General features: G+C 38.0%; 1 protein-coding gene across 1 annotated transcript in view; it reads right to left on the minus strand.

The window, feature by feature from the left end:
- The window catches only part of LOC101847194, a gene marked incomplete in the record, with an annotated part of 33,595 nt that overhangs the window by 7,159 nt on the left and 3,207 nt on the right, over positions 1-23,229 (minus strand). The window contains 27 exon segments of the mRNA XM_035970270.1: positions 1,037-1,256; positions 1,916-2,088; positions 2,730-2,845; positions 3,216-3,329; positions 3,785-3,908; positions 4,530-4,736; positions 5,281-5,474; positions 5,964-6,138; positions 6,970-7,087; positions 7,935-8,088; positions 8,554-8,679; positions 9,736-9,846; positions 10,599-10,755; positions 12,056-12,181; positions 12,556-12,746; positions 13,594-13,797; positions 14,433-14,557; positions 15,463-15,718; positions 15,972-16,023; positions 17,249-17,363; positions 17,637-17,848; positions 18,870-19,021; positions 20,256-20,427; positions 20,823-21,009; positions 21,275-21,512; positions 22,326-22,601; positions 22,835-23,016. Of these exon segments, the coding sequence (XP_035826163.1) occupies positions 1,037-1,256; positions 1,916-2,088; positions 2,730-2,845; positions 3,216-3,329; positions 3,785-3,908; positions 4,530-4,736; positions 5,281-5,474; positions 5,964-6,138; positions 6,970-7,087; positions 7,935-8,088; positions 8,554-8,679; positions 9,736-9,846; positions 10,599-10,755; positions 12,056-12,181; positions 12,556-12,746; positions 13,594-13,797; positions 14,433-14,557; positions 15,463-15,718; positions 15,972-16,023; positions 17,249-17,363; positions 17,637-17,848; positions 18,870-19,021; positions 20,256-20,427; positions 20,823-21,009; positions 21,275-21,512; positions 22,326-22,601; positions 22,835-23,016 (4,477 nt within the window).

Raw genomic sequence — 23,229 nt, forward strand, 5'->3', positions numbered from 1 at the left:
ATAATAATAATAATAGTATTGCTGCTGCTACTGCTGCTGCTAATAAAAATAACAACTGCATTTATATCTAGAGCATGCTCTATGCACTTAACATCAGACTAAAGAACACTCAGAGACATTCTAGGCTTCCCAGGAGGAAGCATGCAGCACAAATTGCCCTTTTATGGGCACTAAAACGCTAACTAATAAAGACTCACAGCAAGTATTTTCTCTCCATCTTCCTTCTCTCCAGAATCTGAGTTTCTCCACAGATCGTACAACTCTTGTGCTGCAAGCAGCTTCATCTTGAGCTCATCATCCGTCAGTACTCGGACTTCATCTCGCTGCTCAGACTCACTGCCTTCATCTAGAAGCTGAGGACACACAGGGATTAATAAAGTGTAATGTTTTTTATTTTATATTAATATACAGTCAACTATAAAAGCTCTCTAAAAACGGATGGTATGCCATGGCATTTAGAGTATTTTATCCAGTGCAAATTGAACAATTGGAAAAGTTGAGGTTGCTGTATTACTTTATCAATTGACTAAAGTGTAATCTCTTCAAGCAGCATGACTGCTTCATCTAAAATGCAAAGAAAAAAGGAAATATGACAAAGAAAACAGGAAAGAGATTGATTAATCCCAAAAACACTGATCAAGTGAGGAAAGTAATAATAATAATAACATTTTGTTCGTCAGTGTCTGATGCAGAACCAATGCATCCGCAGAGGAAAATATTTCTTGAAGAGAAATGGAAGAAATAAGGATTAAGACAATTAGTAGGTTCTGCTGTGGCCAATTAGAATAATTCTAGTGGAGAAGAGTGTACCACATTTTGAGCATTTAAAAGCTAAATTTCCACTTATGAATGTGCGCAGCTTGGGGGTTTCTCTTTTGGCGTCAGCATTTCTAATTCACAAAGCCTCGTATGATTTGCTGCCCTCTGAGACTGCTGCTATCCTACTCGTTCTGGCAGAAGCCAGGCTCTTTTGTGTCAAGAGAGGAAAGAAGAAACTAAGCAACAGATGGATCAGAACAAACTTCAGTTCCAGTACCTTAATGAGTAGATCCCTCTCTAGCTGGTGTCTTCTGTCCAGCATCCTGAGGGCCGTCTCTCCCACTTTGGACTCGTCCTCCATCTCCCCCTCAGGCAGGACAATCGTCTCTCCCCGCACCATGTTCTCACCCTGAAGCTTCCGCTGTCTGGCAGCTTCCAGACGTTGTCGAGCCAGATCTTGCTGTCTCTGACGCTCTTCATCTTTTGACATTTTATGTCTTTGAAACAGAAGAAATCAAAAGCGACCACATGAAACCCAAACTATGCTGATACTTTTTCAACTTCAATCTTGTTACCAAGAGCTCGTTGTCTCTTGTGCTCTTTGTCTTATGACAGTTTATGCCTTGGAAACATCAGAAAGCAAATATTAGCACATTAAAAAAGACAACAAAGTGGTGTGAAAATGTTGTGTTAAAATTAAAATGAAGCTTTGGTAGGTCTACCTACATCTTCAGACGATAAGGCAGTCTGGCTCAGGACTTCTAAGGTAGGTAGGAATGTGCAAGAGTTACCAACTGCCCTATGTCATACTGATGATGCACAGAAACCATGCATACCACTGAGGTGAAAATGTACATCTCTGGAGTACATATTACATGCTTTGGCAGCAAACTGTGTCTCAACATAAAATTACCAGGTGTTGTTGTTTCCCTTCATTAGAACATATATCAATTTATCACGGTTTACCGTAGCATAATAAGTCAACTTCAATATTACCTGTATCCTACATACATGCTATATCTTAATACTTATATGAAGGTGCAAAAGTAACATTATAAAAAAGATTTGGGGGTTACTAAATGCTTCCAGTTACAAAAAACTTCACCACCATAAAAGATAAGATATCAATCATTATCTGGAAATGAAAAGCAAGCACCTTTTATCATTTTCCTCCGAGAGTCCCAGCACCATGGCCGCTGAGTCAAACTTGTCCTCCTCTCTCAACCGCCGCTGTTCTCGCCTCAGCCTGAGCATCTCCAGCTGTTTTTGTCTCTGTTTCTCGCTCTCGTCTTTCATTTCAGCAAGTCGTCGAAGTAGCGCTGCTTTCTCCTATTGAAAAAAAACAACACTTTGAATCCAGAAGCTAAGAAATTTCAGGTGTAATTTTTGTAATAGAGAAGAATACCCTTCAATATCAAATAAAAGCAAGAAAACACAAAAAAGAAGGAGGAAATGTTGGCAGAACCACCGTACTACCTAACAAAAATGTTCTTAATATTGTTTTAACAGCATAGAATAATATATATTGTCACATCTTGCTTTTTAAAAATCACTTTGTTATCTTTAATTTACATATATGAAAAGTAAACAATGAAGACCAAGAGGGGTCTAATCTTCAGTAAAATCAAGTTTGGTACACAACACTCGAAAAAAAATCATCTTAAAAGCTAAGAAGGAAGGCATTAATAAAAAAAACTCAGTATTTTACAGATGATACTGCGCGACCTCAGTGCTCATATCTCCATTTTTTTTAACCATGAAAATGTCACATCTTCTTAAGCTCACTCTTTGTTATGAACTGTTTTCACTGTTATCAAAAATGGAGATATGACAAAAAAGCACTGAGGTCGCAACTGTGGTACGTTTAAAAAAGTCAGGTCATCATTGGCTAATGTACACAATTACGACTTCTACTAACAAAAACAAGTATAACTGGCACTTACAGAATTTCTGCTTCACACAAGACGTACCTCATCATGACAGTGTTCTAGGTACAGCAAAATATTTTTCTTCTTTTCTCTTTCCTCTTCTTCCTCTCTGGCAATCTCCTCAGCTTCAAGTTCATCACATTCCTCTTCTGTCATTCCTGTAAAAATAAAAAGAAGCAGCCCACCACTAATTTACACTGTGCTTAATAATGAACATCACTAGTTTAGTTTTAGTAAAGGTTTTACGGAGCTCGCAACTGCATAAGGTCATATGAGCGCCAATGAACATCACTGTGTGAACAAATTAAAATCCAAACATTTTAGTAGTAATATAAGATGTTGAAATTTTTTTAAGTCACCTATGAAATTTGTTTCAGTCAGTCAAGAACTTTCAGGCTGACCACTAAGAAAATCCATTATAAAAATGTCATTAATAACAAAAATTTTCTAAACACAAGTTAAACTTTTTTTTAACACCATAGAGTACTTCATATAAATAGTGAATATACATGCAAATGTCATTTATACCTTCAGCCAGTCTCTTCTTCCGACGCTCCAGTCTTTCCCTCAGCTTCCGTTCCTGCTCAGCCTTGGAGTCACCCAATAGTTGTCTCAGTTTCTCTTCATCGTTGAGCAAGGAACCTGTCACAAATCACACACATTCTGGTAGTCAAAAACAATGCCATTTATTGACAATAATAATAAACACTTTTTTGCACATGGCCTTAGCTCAGTGATCAATAAAGGCCACGGAAACCTAGCAAGAAGCTCTGCATGGGGCGAGATATTTTCAAATAACAAGCATTAATCTAGCAAAAGATCAATCAATTCTTTGGGACTCACTGCAGTCGGCCTTTTCTGCAAACATTTGCCTTATAGTTAATTTACCAAACATACCATTACCACAGGACATTAAAGTGGGTGGGGTAGGGGAAGAATTTCAGCAACATGTCCCATTGGGAGGTCTTTAAATTATGGTGCAAGTCATGTAGGTTTGATTCTGATTTCAGAATTTCTTCTTTCCATCCAGGACTGCCTGTGTAGTATAACGGCACTCCAATAATGAAATGTAAACAACATTATAAATAAGTAAGTACCGAGAAGGGCAGCCGCTTCATCATATCGCCCTTCTCTCCTGAGTTGTCTTTCCTTTAGCTTAAGCTCCATCAGACGGCGTTGTCGCTCCTTCTCTGAGAGACGATTCCACTCCGCTTCTCCCATCTGAGGAAGCATAGGTAAGGTACAGAATATTTCGTACAGGTATGGACATTTTTGGAAGAAGCTCTCACACAAATATAACTTCTTTACCATCTTTTTACATCCTGGCATTATTCTTAAGTGAACTTCAGCAGCACATATGAAACTCCCAGCTTGGATTTGCAATGATGTATCATCAGCGCTATCCCATATTTCCCAATCTTTTGGATTTTTCAAAGTGACTCACAATTAACATGGGGTGTATACACTTACAATGGAAATCTACGAATGACAATAAATGCAAAGATAAAGTGAAGTAAGGTAACACTTGCGAGAAACAAGGTCTTTGTTAAAAAGAAAAATATTAAGGGTTTTAATATAATTCTCCCAATACAACAACAAGAAAAACTCTGAGAGCTTTGACTCTAATCTCATCTGCCCATTTGGTAAATTGATGCCCTGATCACTGAGACTACACAGCCTCTAAAACTACTTGTTCATCAACTTCTTCATTATGACAGAACGTACTGACTCCCAACTGTCAGGCCTGCTTACCTATCTTATTAAACATGACACAGAAATCTTGAAATACAAAGAGAAATAGTTGAAATTGTTCACATCTTGCAACTATAGATCTCTTCTCACCTCATTGATCAGAGCCTGGATCAACAGCTGATCTCTGAGGGCATCGTATTTCCCATCCACAGCTTCCTCCAGTAGTCCGTCTTGGTTCTGAGAGTCAGCCGAGTCATGACCTTCAGCAGCAAAGACCACATCAGCAATGTTGATCGCATGACTCTGGGTCAGCTCTGCGGCTATTGCTTGCTGGTTTTCTATCAAGTCCTCATTGCTCTGAACAGGTGAAGTGGCATACAAAGCTATTACCAATACTGGTATTACAAGGTCAATATTAGCACACATTAAAAAAATCAGTTATATTAAAAAAACAAAGAAAAGAAAAGCAAATTAGTGCCACTAATTATGTTTTCACTGGTTCCTTTTTTAAAATCTTTCAAACCAAGAATTTTTGTGTTGTGTACATAAAACAATCTTTGAAACTAGTCTTTCAAGGCAATATTTAGATACTTTCTTATGTTCTTTCAATTATGTAAGTTCAAAATGTAAAATATACAATCAAAATGAAGACTATAAACAGTGTTGGTATCAAAGTCAGGATATGCAATATTATTTCAGCCACCTCTAGATAACAATATTCCCTTTTCATCAGAATCTTTTTTACCACATCATTTAAAAGTCATGATTTTAAGGCTACTATTCTATTCTAACAACTTAAAAAGCTTAATCAAATTCATTACAAAGGAATTACTTCCAGAGCAAACTATTGGAGTTTCTCTTTACAGTATTCAAACATATTGAGAAAGGAGTTACAACTGACCTCAGCAGAGAACGCTCCGAGGTAAATCTCTGCTTCAACAAGCTGGGTCTTGAGGAGATCAGCCATGAGAGACACGTTGACTTCACTGTCCCCCACCTCACCAGATGAACTCTGACCTGAGAGGTGACAGCGACGCATCTCTCTCTTCACAGTCACTGCCTCCTCCAGAATTGTCTGATGCTCTGATGAGGCAGCTTTAAAAAGAAAACCAGGAGACATATTGGAAATTTGGGGAATGGGGGGATGAACAAGTCTATTAAAGAGATTTAATGTAACCATGAATTGAATTTTAGTGTAAGATTTGTTATTTAAAAGTATTATCATGTTTCTGGTCTCTTCTTGCTTCATCTACAAATCTGAGAAACAAGTGAAATTCAGCAAAAAGTAAACACATAATAATGAATACAACAAAGCTTTACTGCCTTGTGAAAAGAACATATAATAAGCTCAGATAAGAGGCTATCAAAAGTGCATCGCTGTTGATGGTTGAACATTTTGATGTCCAACAGCAAAAATCAAAACATTTTATTTGGAGCTTCCCTTGTTATGCTTTAATCTCTTATTTCAATAAGAACTTTCAATCCTACAGACAGTATTTATCTGATGATTTTTCTTCTTTCTTCACAATCAATCCCTTTTTTAACAGCAAGTGAGTACAAAAAAGAAGTACTGGCATCTCTCACCGAGGTCAAATTTTTCCCGAATGCCATGCAGAACCATCAGCCTGTCACTTTTTTGTTGCTGTGTCTCCGTGGCAACCAGTTCCCTCACTTCTTTAAAACGATCACTGGCCATCATCTGACACAAAATGTTCCACTCGTCCTGATGTTTTTTGTGAAGAAGTGTCATGACAGCTTCCTGAAAAACAAACATTGAATTGCAATAATACAGCCGAAATTGTAAAAAAAAGGCCATCCAATGTTGAGGAGAAAAGTGGTTGTTTTAGACAGGTGAACATCTTGGACAATATGAGTGTGTGCCTAAAGAAAGGTACCAAAAGTCGCAACAGACCATTTTGAGCTACAAGCTAATGACAAAAAATGGTTAAAATCAGACTTTTGGTACCTTTCTTTAAGCCTACACCCATAACATCTGAAAAACGAAAGGAGGGAAGTAGGAAGTGGCCATTTGTACAGCCGATTGCCTTAGACAGGTAATCTTCAGAGCAGGTTCAGCAGTATTCCTTAACTGACATTTTTCTGAGAAAGAAGTACCAAGAACTCAGCACAATGACAAGCAAAAATATTGAGTCCTAATGTGGCCATCATAGCATAAACACATTGCAAACCTCAACAAAAAGAAAAACAAAAAGGAAAGAAGACGAAATGAGGTCTGTCTTCCTTCCAGCTTCTGTGTTTGAAATTTCTCAGAAAGTTACTCAAGTTCCATTATAATAGCATTTATGACATAACCTACTGTAAATCCCCTTAATCAAACTATTCCCTCCATGCTACCAATACACTTCTTTATAAAACCATTCTTTTGGACATTAAAAAAGCAGACATATTGGTTTCACCCAACAGACTCCACCACATGCCCGATGGTACTCAGAAAGCACATGTAGGCATGAGCCCGGTGCTCAAAAAGGTAACAGCAGTGCCTGCTTAGGAGCCCTCAGGTCCAAAGGATAAACATTATTTTACAGAATGTTGAAGAGAAAGCCAGGTAAAACAGCAGAAATACACTCACCTGGAGTTTGTTTACATCATCTCCTTTGACAATATCAGCAGACTTCTTTATCTGTTCTCTCTTACATGCCAGAAGCTGCTGAGCAAGGAGTCCGTAGCGGTCATGGTCTAACTTCAGTCTGCCAAAAGAGAAGAAGAAAAACAAGTGGTAAGAAACAAAAATCATTCTAGTGCAACTGATGTGCTCCAAACTGAGAAACTAATTCAATGTTGTCACAAGAAAAAAACATTCACTTCAATTTCCTTTATTCCCCCTTGAAAAAGTGTCAAAATGAGTTATTCATTTTACTCATTATAGAACAGATTTATTTCTTCATGCTCAGTCATAGTTATCATCATATTGAACAATTATCCTCACAGAGTCTGAGATCCCCATATCATCATCATATAAAGCCAGATCTGCAACAGACAATGGCGATCATGGTCTAGAATTCGTTTCTTTTCTCGAATGCTCTGAAAAAAACAAAACAACCTATCCTGGTCTTTTCCCTTCATCTATCAGTTCACATTTTCCAAGTAAGTTGCCCTTGGTTTACCACTGCCTCTTTTGCTTTCAATTTTACCAGTGAGAGAAAGATATGTCCAAGGCTTTATGTTGATTGAAGTGATCCAGAAACTGCATTTGTGAAGCTTGCTGACAAAATGAGTTACTTCTCGGATTCAAGCCTTAAAGAAATAGATACATCGCGCTTAATGGTGAAGTTTTAAAAATTTATAAGAATGAAATAATAAAAGACAGGTTATAGTGAAAGAATATGACATCAATAGAAAATCTACCATTTGATCCTTATGTCGATTTTTGGCCAATATCTCCATTTTTGGATTGTGAAAAGTAACTCATTTTGTCAGTATACCTCACATTTGTCTCTTTCTAACAATTTTTATTAGTGGGCGGCCCTTGTGAGCTTGAAATCCCCACATTACACCAATATTACCATCAGTTTTCGCCAATAATTCTCCACTCACCTAAAGACTCTGTCTGTATTCTGTCTCTCTGCTAGACCACACACAAGGCTGGCAGTCACAAAGTCTCCCACAGAAGACACCAGCTGACACTCCCACTTGAGTTTGTTCTCCAGTAACTTCTTGTCTGATTCCTCCGGAACTTTTTCCAGACATCCTGACAAATAGCATTTGATTAGTTTGAATAACGAAGAGCACATTTTAAGTAAATAAAATGGCCATGTACATAAAAATCAACTGCATTGAGAGAAAAAGATCTTACAGTCATGTGCAGTTACTCTCTGAGCTCAATCATTGGTAAGAGAAGTTGTTGTTTTTTTAGTTAGTGTTTTACGGCACTTGCAACACAATAAGGTCATATAAGTGCAGAAGACTAGAGGTGTTACAAGAGAGTAACAAATACAAAAAAGAAGGAGGGGAGAAAAAGACAATAGATGTTTGATAAGAAAGAAGAAGCAGCAGCAAACCACACCAGAGCAACCGCAAACCACCCACTTGGTAAGAGAAGAAAGAGGAGAAACACTGTGTTTCCAATAGGGTTTATATACCACACAACAGTGAGTTGTTCCATTGAGAAACCAAAGATACAATAAGTCATGAAAAGTGATTTAGAGGAACAAACCTGCGATGTAGTTCTTGACAAAGTCCACCTCAGCCATGTAGCGTCTGTGCAGGAAAGATATTGTTTCTCCATTTCCCTGGTCATCAGGATTTAGTCCTTCATTTTCTTGAATGGGGTCTTCACTTCCTGAATAGGTGCAAAAAGTTTTGTTCATAATTGTTTCCTGTAAGTTGAAGCGGCTTCTCAAATTACTAATCTAAAAAAAGCCACATTCAAATCAAATATTGACTTTCAAGAAAGAAAATGTAGACAAAACAAGACAGACTACCACATTCTTTTCACCGTCCTTAATCTTTCTATCTATAAGTGTCAATGTTTTATGCCCCCATCAACTCAAAATGATTGTTTGGGAGGCAGGCAGCTTAGATTATGCTTGTCACTGCCACCCTATTCTGAGTAGGATAAAAGATATCTGTAATTAGACAGATATCCCCCCCAAAAAAAATTCTGTACTCAGAAATAAAAAATAGAACTCTTGTTGTCTGCATGCAATTTCAAAGAGCCAAACCGCAACACCACAGACATCAAGCGTTACAAAAAAAAAGTATTACCAGTTGAAATTTTGGTAAATATCTCAACATATTTATGCAACTAGCTAACACCATATAGTGCCTCCTCTTTAGTGTTATAAAATTGACGCTCACAAACTCCAAAGTAGAACAAAATCATGAATACAAGCTAGGAGTAGACGGGCACTGACTAAACCACAAGGGAAATTAACAAACTTGAAGTAAATGGGATCCCAGTTTATCTTCAGGTAAGATTTTCCTTTCAGCTTGGCAGCGAGTCAGCGTCAAGCACTTTGCCCTTCAAAGAGACACTCCATGTAAAGAAGTAAAAAATAAACTTTTAACTTTTTCAGTGCCCTTTCAGACAATCGTTGAATTAGGACTTGAGTGCCAGATCATCAGAAACAAAGTTGCGCTTCATTTAGCAACTCACGTGGCTTTTAAAACTTTCAGTTAATAGAAACTTTATATCTCAGTTATTATTCCAAATAGTAAACAGTTCCATGCAAAAATAAAGTATTGACAAACCTTTTTGCACATGGGGTAAAACTCCTACTTTTTTCCCATTTAAGGCATGGAACTGCTAGGGTATATGCTGGGATTTAGGGGCTGGCATTGAAATGGTTAAAAATAAATACACAGAATAGGACCAAGGAGAGAACACTGTACTGACCAGCCCACACAGCCGACGAGTACTGTTGCCGACTCATTCCACTCAGGTAAGGAAGGGTGGGCTTCAAGGTAAAGGCTGGGGTCAGACATGCCGACAGACTGCCACTGTCGCCTGTGATGAATCATAATAATAAGAATAAAAGATCAGGTTCAGTGAGCCAGCTTGAACTGGAAGAATGCTCAGTGTTATTTGCAACAGAAAGCATACATCATCAGTGTCTGACTATAGCTCGTATCAGTAAAATTAGGCAAAACACTTTTTGTCTTCAATTATGTTATTAATAACCTTATTTACAATTGGTGATCCTAAAATATATACACACTGATTCATCTATGACAAAATTCAATTAAAAAATTAGAAATGTGCACAAAAGGATTAAGAGAGTTGTCTCTTTGCCCTGACATGGCTAATTTGGACATGGCACCATTGATACACACATCTTTTCTAAAATTATCGGACTGTGAGAAAAATGGTCACTTTTAAGGACAAGCGGGCTAACCCAGGTTTCGGGGGTTTCTAGAAAACTTGACCTACACCAAAAGTGGGCATTGTCTTATCTATAGGAGAAATTTGGTTTCATTGGTGTGTATATATTTGTTCGGTTATTGAGAAACTCTCCTTGTCTTTTAAAGAAACTGAATAACAGGCAAAAACTTTACCTTTGATTTTCTCAAAACAGCATTTTTCTGGATAGCCCCCTTGTGCTTAAAAGCGACCAAATGGCGTGATAACACAACTGAGACCAACAACAAAAATTACAATGGTGCTGTATTGATGTAAAGTGCCTTGAGCCCATTTGACGAAAGGGCGCTATAGAAATCTGCTGATCATGGTTATCATTTTTGGAAATGCAAAGTCCTAACCTTCATTCCACAACGCAGATTCTTTAGCTTGGAAAGTGGAAATGAGCTTGTTCTTTTGCTTCTGTCCCATTTTGGCCCACTTCAGCTTCCCTTGTCTCTGTGACAGGCACTCATCAATCAGGTGGTCTCGGAGCTTTCTGTACTTGGCATCCAGTAACTGCAGAAGGGCAAGAGGAATATTATTCAGTGCGAAAAGAGCATGTCTGATAGTGGGGGTTTTTGTTTTGTTTTGGTAAGTGCTTTACGGCCCTCGCAACGGCACAAAGTCATATGAGTGCACAGGACACATTAAACATTTTCAGTTTGGTAGGAATTAATTTTGAATTTTGCCAGGGTGGCGGTGGAAGAATACTCTGATAGTGTGTTTGTTTCTGAGTTTGAGTGTGAGTGCATGTGTTCATGTGAGAGTGAGTATGTGTATATTTGTAGACATGTGTGTGTGTGTGTGTGTGTGTGTGTGTGTGTGTGTGTGTGTGTGTTTGTGTGAGTGTGTGTGTGTGTGTGTGTTCATGTACCTGTGTGCATTGAAAGTGAGGTTATATTTGTCTAAACATGCACATGTATAAGTATTTGCAGATATTTTTGTATATGTTAATGTACTTGCATTGATGGGAAAGCAGTAGGGTGTTATGATGGACTTTGTGAAACTTTTATTTAACAATAAAATTGTATCTGGTACATGATACCTATAACGTTTAACATAGCGATCACAGAAGTCATTCAGTTGTCCTTCTGACCAAATATTTAATCTTTCTTTCTGCATCCCTTCCAACAATTATCTTTTAGAATATTCATCCCAGAAATGAAGTAGCATTCTTCACAACTTCACAATATATTGGATACCTACAATCTACAATAATTTTCACTGTTTGGCACTTCTCTTCTTCTGCTTCTTAGCTTTTCCAGTAGACCTTTCTGCAATAAAACACCCTGTCTTTGGCCATTCTCTCTGACTGAGTTGTTTTGGTTCTAAGCCAGGTTTCTATATCCTGTTCCCACCAATGTTAGGTCTTCCCTTTTCTTTCATGTCTTTTACCTCTGCTTCAAGAATATGTCTCTCAAGTGAATCATTGTGTTCAACTCTACATAACCATAATTATGTACTGTACAAAACACTTCAGTGACTTTGTTAATTAAAATCCTTTAAAAAAAGCACAATTCAATGTAGTTTTCCTAGGTCACAAGAGAAATGGTGAAACTGTCAAGTCATAGGTACAAATATAAAAGTAGAAGCTCAGCTATGAAGTATGATTAAGGTGTGAATTGGTCCATAGGTGCTAAAAACATTTTGCCTTTTCCCTGAGGCTGAAAAGTTTTGGCTCATCTACACATCAAGCAGGTTTTTTTCCCATTTACCTCTTCTTAAAGAACCCACAGTACCTCCAATTAGTATCCCATCCCTTTTCGAAACAAACGACTGTGATTGGGAATCCTAAAATCATCGAACACGCACTTACTTGATCAAAATCAATGTCTGAGGAACCTCCGTCGAACTTCATGAAAACTTTCATGACTAAATGACTGTGGCTGTTTTTCTTCGCCTTCTCCTCTGCCCAAGCTTTTTCTTGCATCTCATGGCCATTCTGACAGAAAAGAAATGAACTTTCAAGAGTAAAGGGAATTCAGTTTGAAAAAATGCAGGATATTTATCTACAAAAAACAAATATAACCCTTCGGACCCCATCACTAGTTTCAGCATCTATTTGTAAAAGGTTGATTTTTAGCATACAAAACACCACGCAAAATGTTTTTGAATTAAAAAGCATATAATAATAGATCAACGCTAACATTAAAAACTAATCCCCCCCCCCCCAAAAAAAAATTTTGTTAAATTGCCACACAAGTAGTAAAAGAATCAAATTGATTGGTCCATATTTTTCAAATCCCAAAACATCAGCATTTCTATATTTCCCACATAAATTCCGTATAATCGTGTTATTATAATAAAAATCCCTACCAGAGTCCCCAGCTGGTTCAAGATTGTTGCCAAGTCTCGGTCTTGCAGATCCTGCAGCTCAGCCAACAGCTGTACGACCACTTCATCCATGAGGACAGCGCGGCCGCCATCCATAACCATCGCAAACTTCTTGCTGGCACAACGGATGGCACCAGCTTCCTCCAGGATGGATGTGTGCTCCTCCTGATTGGCTGGGTGAATAAATGAAGACATTGTCTACTTATCACGTCCACTTATCACTCCCATTTTGACTCAAATCTGGGTTAAAAAATTTAACATCGTCCTTTAAATTGTGGAGTTCTTTCTTAAGAATCACAAAAATTAAACACAATAAATTTAATTATTTTGTTATCAAGAGGAATATGTAGGCAATAAATTAAAGCAGCTTGATCAAACCTTATCAACTACAATCAGTATCGACCAAGGGTTAAAAACACACAAAAATATAGAACGTTTTACAAGCACATCCCCATGTAAACGGTTCCCACCTCCTCCCTTTCTAGAAAAGAAACACTACTCCACACCTTCTCAAAAGACTGAAAATCAAAACAAAGCTATAATGTGCCTATCTGAGGTGTCAGTAGTCTAGTTTTAGACTATAGCACTCATAATAGTGAGATTGCGGGTTCGGGGGTTCAATGCTCAGCTTAGTCCAATACTGTATCCTTGGGAAAAGCATTTTACACAAATTTTCCTGATTTGTCGCTGTTATCGAAGACAATTGTTCAATTTGGAAGTCCTGCCTCTTGAACAACTTTAGTCTTGTAAGGAGTGTTAACCCTCTATAATTTTGCAGGTTTTTTCCACTTTTTTCTGAGCCCATCTACCCATTGCTATTCAAAATAAAAGAAAATAGTTGGTATTTACATAAATGCTAAACATGGAGGAGATGTCTGGAAAGGGAAATGAGCGAGATGAAGCTCACTTGGAACGAGCTTGGAAGGATGGCCCAGGACAGAGATAAATGGAAGGAGCTTGTATGTGGCCTATACCCTGCCAGGGGTGAAACGCACTGATGAGGATGATATAAATACTGACCTTTGTCGTCCAGATCCATATTCTCTCTCTTGTCCTGCAGTTCCTGCATTCTCTTCCTGCCCTGGTCCACAGACATCACAGCCGCAGCCTCCAACAGCTCCTCCATGCCTTCGTCTTGGAGCAAATTCAGCATGACTTCCCGCTCCTTGTAGTGCCGTCTCAGCACAGCCCGCATGTAGATAGCCTGCATGGTCCTCTCATCATCTGAAAAAAAAAAAAGGGTCGTTTTGGGGTCAGCATCCGTTTTATTTTCCTGTTGGGTCTTAGAATAGTTTTGCAGTTAACAGAAGCGAATCAATATTTTTTTATGCGTCAATCATCTTACTGTATGTTTTTGTCTTGTTTTTTTGTAGTTGTTATTTTATCAAGGTTTGTTTGTTGTTGTTGATCATTTTGTTGAGATTTTGAGGGGTTTTTTTTCTTTTTTAGGGAGGAGGGGTATGAGAAAACCTGTAGTGCTAAAGTTCAGACAATGATATTGAAGACTTTATCAGAATTCCCTATGAACTGAGAGTAGGGGAATGTAAACCACTACAACAACAAAAAAATAATCCTGAAAATAGATAAAAATACTTTTCAGGGATTCTTCACTTCAACTGTTTGCTTCATTTACAGTTATATAACTGCATCAATACTTTTCTTTGAGCTCTAAGGACTGCTGAAATATTCACAAAACTCCAAGATTCCTGCACTTTATCCAATTTCAGTCCAAAAAACCTGTACTGAGTTCGTTATCAACAGTAATCTGAGAGCCCTCAACTTTACCCGCACCACTGCCACATACCCAGTTCGACAAAAACATATCAGAAAGAGTGCATGTAGTACTATCTGACTCTTACTTTCATTGGACTTGTCTTTTTCCTCTGGTGGTGGTTTTTGCTTTTCCCCTTGGTTGACACACTTTTTCCGTAATGTAGCCCTCTTCTGGGCCAGCAAAATTTGTTTTTCCCTGTCACTCTTTGACCTGTGAACACCCATTTATCAATTTGATCTAAACAATTATCTTAAAAGTATATCATACAACAAATATGTTACTCACAGCGCAGTAAAGACTTCAACGCCAAAGTAAGTACAAGTGTCAGTAGCCAAACGGTCAACGTTTGAGAAGAAGATATTATTCAAATTAGAATTCAACTTAGTACATTTTTTAATATTCTACAATAATAAAGGCAAACTAACATGGGGCTGAACTTTGCTAACATATGGAGGTTCAAAGTCTGAAACTCCCTAAAGTCCACCTTTGATCGTTTCCCTCTCAGCCCAAAGTCCTCATGGGAGATCAATAGTCCACTTTCACAGGTACCTACAAATGCCATAAACATTTATGCCTACCGTGTTAACAAAAAAGAGGGTAATTTATAAGCTATATTTGAGTCATGAAAAAAAAATGCAAATTTTATATGGAAGTCATCAAACTGTTCATTAAAAGAAATCATCAAACCTTCATACTCCATTAAATAAGTAAAACACTTCTAAACACTTGCACAGTTAATGTTTCCATTACATGAGTAAAACACTTATATTATATCAAAGTTACCATTACATAAATAGAACACTTACAATATTAATGTTACCTCTTATATCATGTCCATAGCAGGGTCAAATTGACTAAAATACAGTTAAACCTGTGCAAGACAACCATCCATTGTCGAAGAGGAAAGTGGTCCGTTTGAAGTGTCATTAAGGATCGATAACAACCTGGATCGAAGAGTCATTATAATATAGAAAAAAAAAGCAAGTGAAGAAGTGGGAAGTGGTAGTTTGAACAAATGATTGTCTTAGACAGGTTTTCATTAGAGCAGGTTTGAACACATGTTGAAAAGGCCTTAAAACAGCATCAATCACAAAGAGAGAAGAGGGATGACTAACCTGCCAGACAGAGCCATCCCAATTCTTTCCAAGAGGCCCACAAACAGCAGCGCAGTCTCATGATCTCTCTCAGCGCTGGCAGCAAACTTCTCCATAGCAATTCTGGTCAGCTGACCATGCTTGCTCCGCAGAGTTGACCCCTTAACCTCCTCCGAGCGGAGCCAAGACACGAGAGAATCCTGCTCCTGGTCAAAGCGGGGAACTAGGTCAGCCAGCAGATTGATGGAGCGTGACTCCGATGTCTGAGGCGGAGATGCTGTATACGTGCAAGATGAGAATAGAACAACAGTCCAAATTATTCAAGACAACCACCCACTATTTGACCAATTAAAAAAATTCATAATTTATGAATGCACATAAAGGATCAATTAATATTACACATTAGTGATCAAGCATTTCTCAATTAAAATTTATTCCACACCTTTAACAAATGACTTCAACATTCCATAGCGGCACAAAGTTAATGTCTACAAGGATCAGAGAAAGGACTGATTCAGACAACAACTTACAGTTCGGAAATACTTTGTCTTCTCCAACAAGTGTAGGCAGCAATGCTAAAGCCTGTGGAATAATATAAACATTTTTTTCAGTATCTAAACTGCACATTGAAAAAAAAAACATCCTTGTCATTAACAAATTTCAAAACCATAAACAGTGACTTGAAACAGGGACAGAGATCTCAGCTTCCATTCTATTATCAGGTCTGTAACTTTTCAAGACATTTCTGTGAATCCGTTACAATGAAAGAAGTATGAAAAGATTTTCTTGTAAGTAACCCCTTTGGGCTATCTCCACTCAAACCTTCCTGATCCTCACCCAAGCTGGTCATTTCGTTTCCAAAACAAATTGTTTCCTTATCTTTGTTTCTTCACTTCAGTGAGGGTCAAATGATTTGGTCTTCAAAATTACATCACTATTAATATCTCTAAAGTTGCACTATTTTTGTTTGAAGTAGCAGGAGTCAATTTCAAATCGGTTTACAACAAACGTTTTGAGCAGTAAGAAAATATGCCCCAAATATAAGTCTCTCAACCAGGCCAACAAGATTCACTTCAATACAAAAGATCAACTGAAGTGGTGCACTGTACAGAGTCAGAGATTCAAAATACCAATTTTTTTTTTACAGATACTCTGACACCTGCTGAGAGAAACAGAAAAAAATAAACACAAAAAAGCCTAGTTGGAGCTTGGAAAAGGCAAGATAAATGGAATAGCATTACAACGATATGAACCATCCTTCATTACAGTGGTTCACTGGTAAATAATTACAAATCATTTCCTTAATCAGGGTATATCCCATATTTGCATCCAGTATTATTTTAGAATAAGCCCATACCATGACTGTGGTGAATACTTTATGTCACATCATCCACCAACTTTGTTGTTTTAGTTGAGGTTTTACGGCGCTCGCAACTGCATAAGGTCATATGAGCACCAGAAGAATAGAGGTGTTACAAGAGAGTGACAAACATAAAAAAGAATAAGGGGAGATAAGGACGATAGATGTTTGATAGGAAAGAAGAAGCAAACCACACCAGAGCACCCGCCAACCACCCACATCCACTAACTGTAAAAGCCCTTTTTCTCGCGCACAGCTGATATGACAAAAGAGCCAGAGTGTCACAATCACTGGCAATGTTTCAGGCTACAAATTTCTTTGAAAGAAAAATTATTCCTTGAATCAAGTTTCAACATAGCCAAAATGACCTAAATTACTTTTAAAAAGGTGTCATATTTTCAAATAAACGTCCAAACTAAGAAGCCAGTGGACCATTAGACCATTCACCTGCGACCGAGGCCCAATGAGGGCTGACATCTGTTCCAGAAGCCCTTCTCCTCTCAGTCTCTTCTCCTCCTTCCTTTGGCGTAGTATCTCTCTCTGTTTGTTCTCTTTCGACAACCTGCAAAGGATAAAAATAAATCGAATTGCAAAGACATACAATGTATGAAAGTCAAAGTGAACGGCAGTTTGTAAAGGTGACCAAAAAATTGCCTTTCTCAACGTCACTTGAAGGACTGAGATGAAAATTTAGAATTAACACACTGGCCAAAAGTGTAGTTTATGAGTAAAATAAGACTCCTATCAGAGAGGATTCAGGACAATTATTCTTACTTTAACTTCAACTGTCTCAGCTTCAGATTTAACATAAAACCTGTCAGATATTTACACATACCCCTTCCACTCGGATCCCATTTTATCCACAAGTCCAAAAACAAAGACCTGGTCTCTGAGAGCCTTGTATTTCCCATCCAAAACCTTAAGGAACGCTGTGTCTTCAGCACTGAGGTCAACGCAACCTAAGATGACGTAGGCGATGCTGTTGAAGTGTTCCTCCTTCGTGGCTTCTATCTCACTCAAAACGAGCCGAGTCACTTCTTGTGCATTCTGAAAAGAATTTCAAAGAGGGGAAAGTTAATTCGTTCTAAAACACATTGATGTGTGTAAGTGTGTGTGTGTGTGTGTGTGTGCATGTGTGTGTGTGCGTGTGTGCATGTGTGTGTGTGTGTGTGTGTGTGTGTGTGTGTGTGTGTGTGTGTGTGTGTGTGTGTGTGTGTGTGTGTGTGTGTGCGCGCGCGTGCATGTATGAGCCTTATCGAAGCAAATCAATATAATGCATCTTTTTAAAGTATGGTCAACTTTTTGCCCTTTATTTGCCAAAAGGATATAATAAGTGTAAATGTTTTTATTATCATTTATTATCATTGACAAAGAGCCATCCTCCAAATATATGGAACATTACATAATGCATTGATACGTCTGCAAGGAATGTGAAAGCATACTACGTCTATTATATATGTGGAGTACACGAGAAAAACAGAAATAGTCACAAACTGAAAATCGTGAGGGTTCAACGCTTGTTGACTTATAACTGTATTTCTGTTTAACTGTTGGTTGATTATTGTGGTAAGATTTTCCTTTCAACAAACATAGCAATAAACCAATAATCAAACAAATATGAAGTTTTGAGTCCACAAGCTTTTAAAATTGACACCCTAACAATTTCCAGTTTGTGACTATGCTCATTTTTGCCGTGGACTCCTCATTTATATGTATACAATATGTATGTATTGGTATGTCTACAGAGCATTAATGTGAAGGGTGCTGCCAAAATGAGTTACTTCTCGGATTCGAGACCTATAGAAATAGAAGTGTCACGCTTATAGGTGAAGTTTTTACAATTCAAAAGTATAAAATAATAAAAGGCTTATTATGCTCAAAGAATATGGCATAAATAGAAAATCTGCAAATTTGACCCTTGAGTCGTTTTTTGGCCAATATCTCCATTTGTGGATTGTGAGAAGTAACTCATTTTGTCCGCATGCCTCACATTTTTCTGTTTACCTACCATTTAAAAAGAACCAAAGAAAAAGAAAAGAAAAGAAAAGCGACGTTCAAATCTTTTCACCTTTTTATGAATTTCACTGACAGTCTTTTCAAATTCAACCTCTTGTCTCTGCTGCAGGTCAGCCAGAACAAACGACATGACAGTCGAGTCAGTGGCATTGTGGTCCTTGCTCTCAACATCAGCACGGCTTTGCTCAAAGTACAGTCCAGTGGCTGTAATATTGTGCGTTGAGAAAAGTAAATGTTTTATTCTCTAAAAAGCAAGAACTAATGGGTATTTTGAAATAATTCATATCGTCTAAAATATGAGCTATTCATTCATTGTAAAGCGCTCAGAGCCTGTGTACTTTAATCAGGGATGAGCGTCATATAAATGTAATTTATTATTATTATTATTATTGTCAGGTGTGTGAGAATGCCATTGTTTATATGTCTATCCAATGACTATTCGTGTGTGTGCGTCTGTGTATGTAAATGTAAGAGCATGTGTGTGTGTTGACCGAAGCATAGGCGTGTATGTATTTGCCATGCTGAAGCAAATTTCTCTTTGTGGACATCAACAAATTATATGTTCACTTATCTTTAAAAGGGTAAGAGGGAACATTGTGAAGGCTTGTGGAACAGAACTGATACAGGGCTATAATCATCACTGTAACTTCCCTATAATAATGACAAGAAATAATAAATTCTTAAACAATAAATTGATAACTTAAACTCTGCTGACACTAAAGGGGTCACTGGTAGTTGCCTGTATTTAGATGACATATTGGCATATCCAAAAAAGATTCCCAAGGTGTCACAGAGAGCATAAACTTTTAATAAAAGCAAACATTTTAACAAAAGCAAACAGAGATTTCTATGTAGGTTTTCTTTCTGCCAAGATTTACATAACTTTTTTTGTACTTCAATTTATCGGTATAAGGTTATACACTGTAATGAAAAGTAGTAACACGTTGGTGCATAGCACAAAAAGAGTTAAAGTCTAATGTCAGAGTTGTCTTTTTAAAAACCTTACTTAAAAAAACCAAAAGCTTTCTTAACACTTTGCGGTCACTTGGCGCAATAATGCGCCGGAGGAAATTATTCGTTCCGGTCACAAGGTGCAGTTCTGCACAGTCTCCTGGCAGAGTGACCAGATGGGTTATTGTGTACTGCTGTCTGTGCGACGGCAAAATGGTAAAACTGCAAGTACAAAGTACGGTTGAAATTGTCCAAGATGGCAAACCATTGTCGAGGACAATAGTAGTTGACTTAGACAGGCTGGTGTCTTAGACAGTATCAGCATGATATTTTAAAAAACCTAGGGGAGAAAGGGAAAGTGGTTGTTTGTACATGTGATTTTCCTGGACAGAAATGACCATCAGAGCAGGTCCGACTGTACTTGTTGAGATAAAAGGGTTGTAAGACGGAAGAAATGTCACTAATTCTAATGCTTAACCATACCAACCTTCTTGAAGCAGTTTGTGATTCACCGACGAGTCAGAATTATTCATCATCTTCCACTCTTCTCTTTGATTCCTCAAAGTCCTGATCCGAAGTTTGCGCTCATCAGGAGACATTTTGGCAGCTGCTTCAAAAGATGACTTGCTGTCGGGGCCTTGCAGAAGGAAGACCATGGCCTGTAAAAATGAGTTTGAAACTGGTTATAAATTTCACTTGCAGTTCTAACAATTCGTCAGCCGGTTGGTCAGATGCATTAAGACAAAAATTCAGACTTTCAAAAAAAATTGCACTTTCTTTATCTGTGGTATTGATTGCATGTGCACAAAAAACATTTTGTTGAAATTCAAATTCTGCATGATGAAAAAAGCAAGAAAAGATTCATTATTTGGGTACAGTTTTTAACAGAATAAAACAGTTCTGTTTATTTTCAATCTCTTAAAAAACTTTGCTTTCCTGGCCTAAAACAGTTGCACAACTTGTCAGTGATTTATCAAGAAGGAACATGCTACAATTATAGAAAGCGTTCACCCGTAAACAATTTTGAAAACAAAGAATTGCTCTAGATTGCTACCTCTCTCTCTAAAAAGTAGCGCTGCTCCATTTCTTCCACAAGTCTCTGCTTGATGCCAGCTAATGCTAGACTCTGCAGACTGTCCAGGTCTGGGGCGGCGGTAGATCTTTTGATTGGTCGATGTCCTCTTCGTGACTCCAGTCGTAAGTTCGCCAGAATTTCACTACGCTGTCTGTCCCAGTCATACCTGGATGTTTAAACCAGGACAAATAAAAAGAAATATAAAACATCTTCATAAATACTTGATGGATGTCAGATACAAGGAGGACATTTTCTGAACAAATTGAGACTAAGTCTTAGCTATTGTGAGGAAGAAAGTTGATAATCTACATAATCAAACAAAAATATAAGAGCCAGGGAAAAAATGTCAGAAGCAAAACAAAAAAGGTCACATAAAAAAACAACTAAAATCATGTCATACGTTTCAACCAATAAAGGTATTCAAAACAAACCTTTTAGGTTTGTATTCCTGCTTTCGTTCAGCGAGCCCCACAGAAATGGCAGCTGATGTGACAAACGGCTCCAACTGAAGGAGTCGCAACTGCCGCAGCAGATGCCAGTACGCCAGGGCTAGCACAGCAGAGGGTGGGAGAGATGAAGAGCTCTGATGGAGAGAGTGAAGAACTGCATCCCTCTCTGCTTTGTGCCGCATGTCCAGCTGAGTTAAGATGGCGCCACATGAACGGGGGCCTGCATTAGGAATATTACAACAGAACATTTATACATGGGCCATCAGCCTAATACAGACATACCCACAATTTTACTCTTACTAAATAAGTTAAAAGTTCAGAAAGTCACATCAGGGGTTTTTTTTTACTTAATAGTTCAGAAAAATATTCTGAACATGCACATCCCAGTGATCACTCTTTAAAGACTGGAGGCATTTAAAAAAACAAACGTTGCATATTTCAAAGCATAATCATTAGCTGTGAATCCCTCTGCCACACGGAAAACAGTTTTCGACCCGTTGTCTCAAAGTGACCAATGACACTAATTGGAATCTTCATGTCTCTAATTGCATGCTGTGGACACACACATTTGCTCATTTTCCCAATCACTGTTGTCACTGCTTACAAAGATTAATGAATATAACCTAACAGCCCATCAAAATTAAATGTCTTTAAGGCTCAGCAAAGAATGAGCCCGTTCCCACTGTCTTTTCTTATCGAACTCTTCTTGTAAAAAGGCACAGGATCATCGAACTCTTCTTGTAAAAAGGCACAGGATCATCGAACTCTTCTTGTAAAAAGGCACAAGATCATCATACTCTGCAAGTCCTGACAAGGAGTTGAAAGTTCATGACACTTTCCCCAAGGACCCAGTAACCATTGGGCCCTTGTAAGAAATGTCTTGCTTTCTGCGACTATTTCCACACATACACAAACATACACACTCACACTCAACAAGGGAATTCTTACCTTTGAACTCAACCTACCCTAATTTCAGAGCCCCACGAACTCTTTGACCCACCCACCACCACTGTCAACGCAATAAATATATTACCTGCCACATCTCTCTTGTATCTTTCTGCCAACTCAGCATCTACTTGCTCATCAGTTCTCTCCTCAGTTTGCAACTCTGAAGCCAAAGACTTAAACTTTTCTTTCCGATTTGCTTCTGCCGAGTGCAGGTCACCGATCAGGCCTAGCAGACTCATGGAAAGTTCCACTTTTGCTCCAGGCAAGTCATCCACATTCTCTGCAAGACTTTTACTCTTGATTGAAGCTGTGACAAGGCGTTTGATTTGCTGAAATGTCTCAGATTTCTCACTGTCCATATCTGAAGCAGAAGACAGAATTGTCCTTTTAAAAAAAAGAAAAACAGTTAAAATTGTCCACGGCAATTGCAACACAGTTAGGTCATATAAGTACCCGAGATTAGAGGTACTACTAGTTTGTAACATTCAAAATGAAAGAAGGAAACATAAAGACTATAGATTGATAGGAAAGAAGAATAGAGCAAACCACAATAGAGTGCCCATTAAACAACCACAAAAATAGAAAAGGACGTACTGGCAGCAAAAGAAGCCATCTCCACGATGACCTTGTCTTGCAGGAGAGAATATTTCAGGTCCAGCGCCTCCATCACATTGCTGGTGGTCACTGTGTCACTCAGCTTGGACATCTGCTCGTCTCCTTCAGTCTGGCCCAGACCGTCGTCATGCAGAAGTGAGTCCAGGCCGTGTTGATTCCATCTGCACATGGCATGTGGAAAATTGAGAAAAGAGTGTATAAAATTCATACATAGAAAAAAAAAGGCCTTTCTAAAAGGCTTGCATTTTCCATCTTGCACACACCATTTACATCTCATCATAATACTTACAAAGTGCATAAAGTATGAATGCAATGATCATTACTATTATTATCATCATTATCATTATTATTTTTTATTATTTTTATTTTTTTAT

Source organism: Aplysia californica, unplaced genomic scaffold (genome assembly GCF_000002075.1).
Source record: "Aplysia californica isolate F4 #8 unplaced genomic scaffold, AplCal3.0 scaffold00244, whole genome shotgun sequence".
NCBI classification, from domain to species: Eukaryota; Metazoa; Mollusca; class Gastropoda; order Aplysiida; family Aplysiidae; genus Aplysia; species Aplysia californica.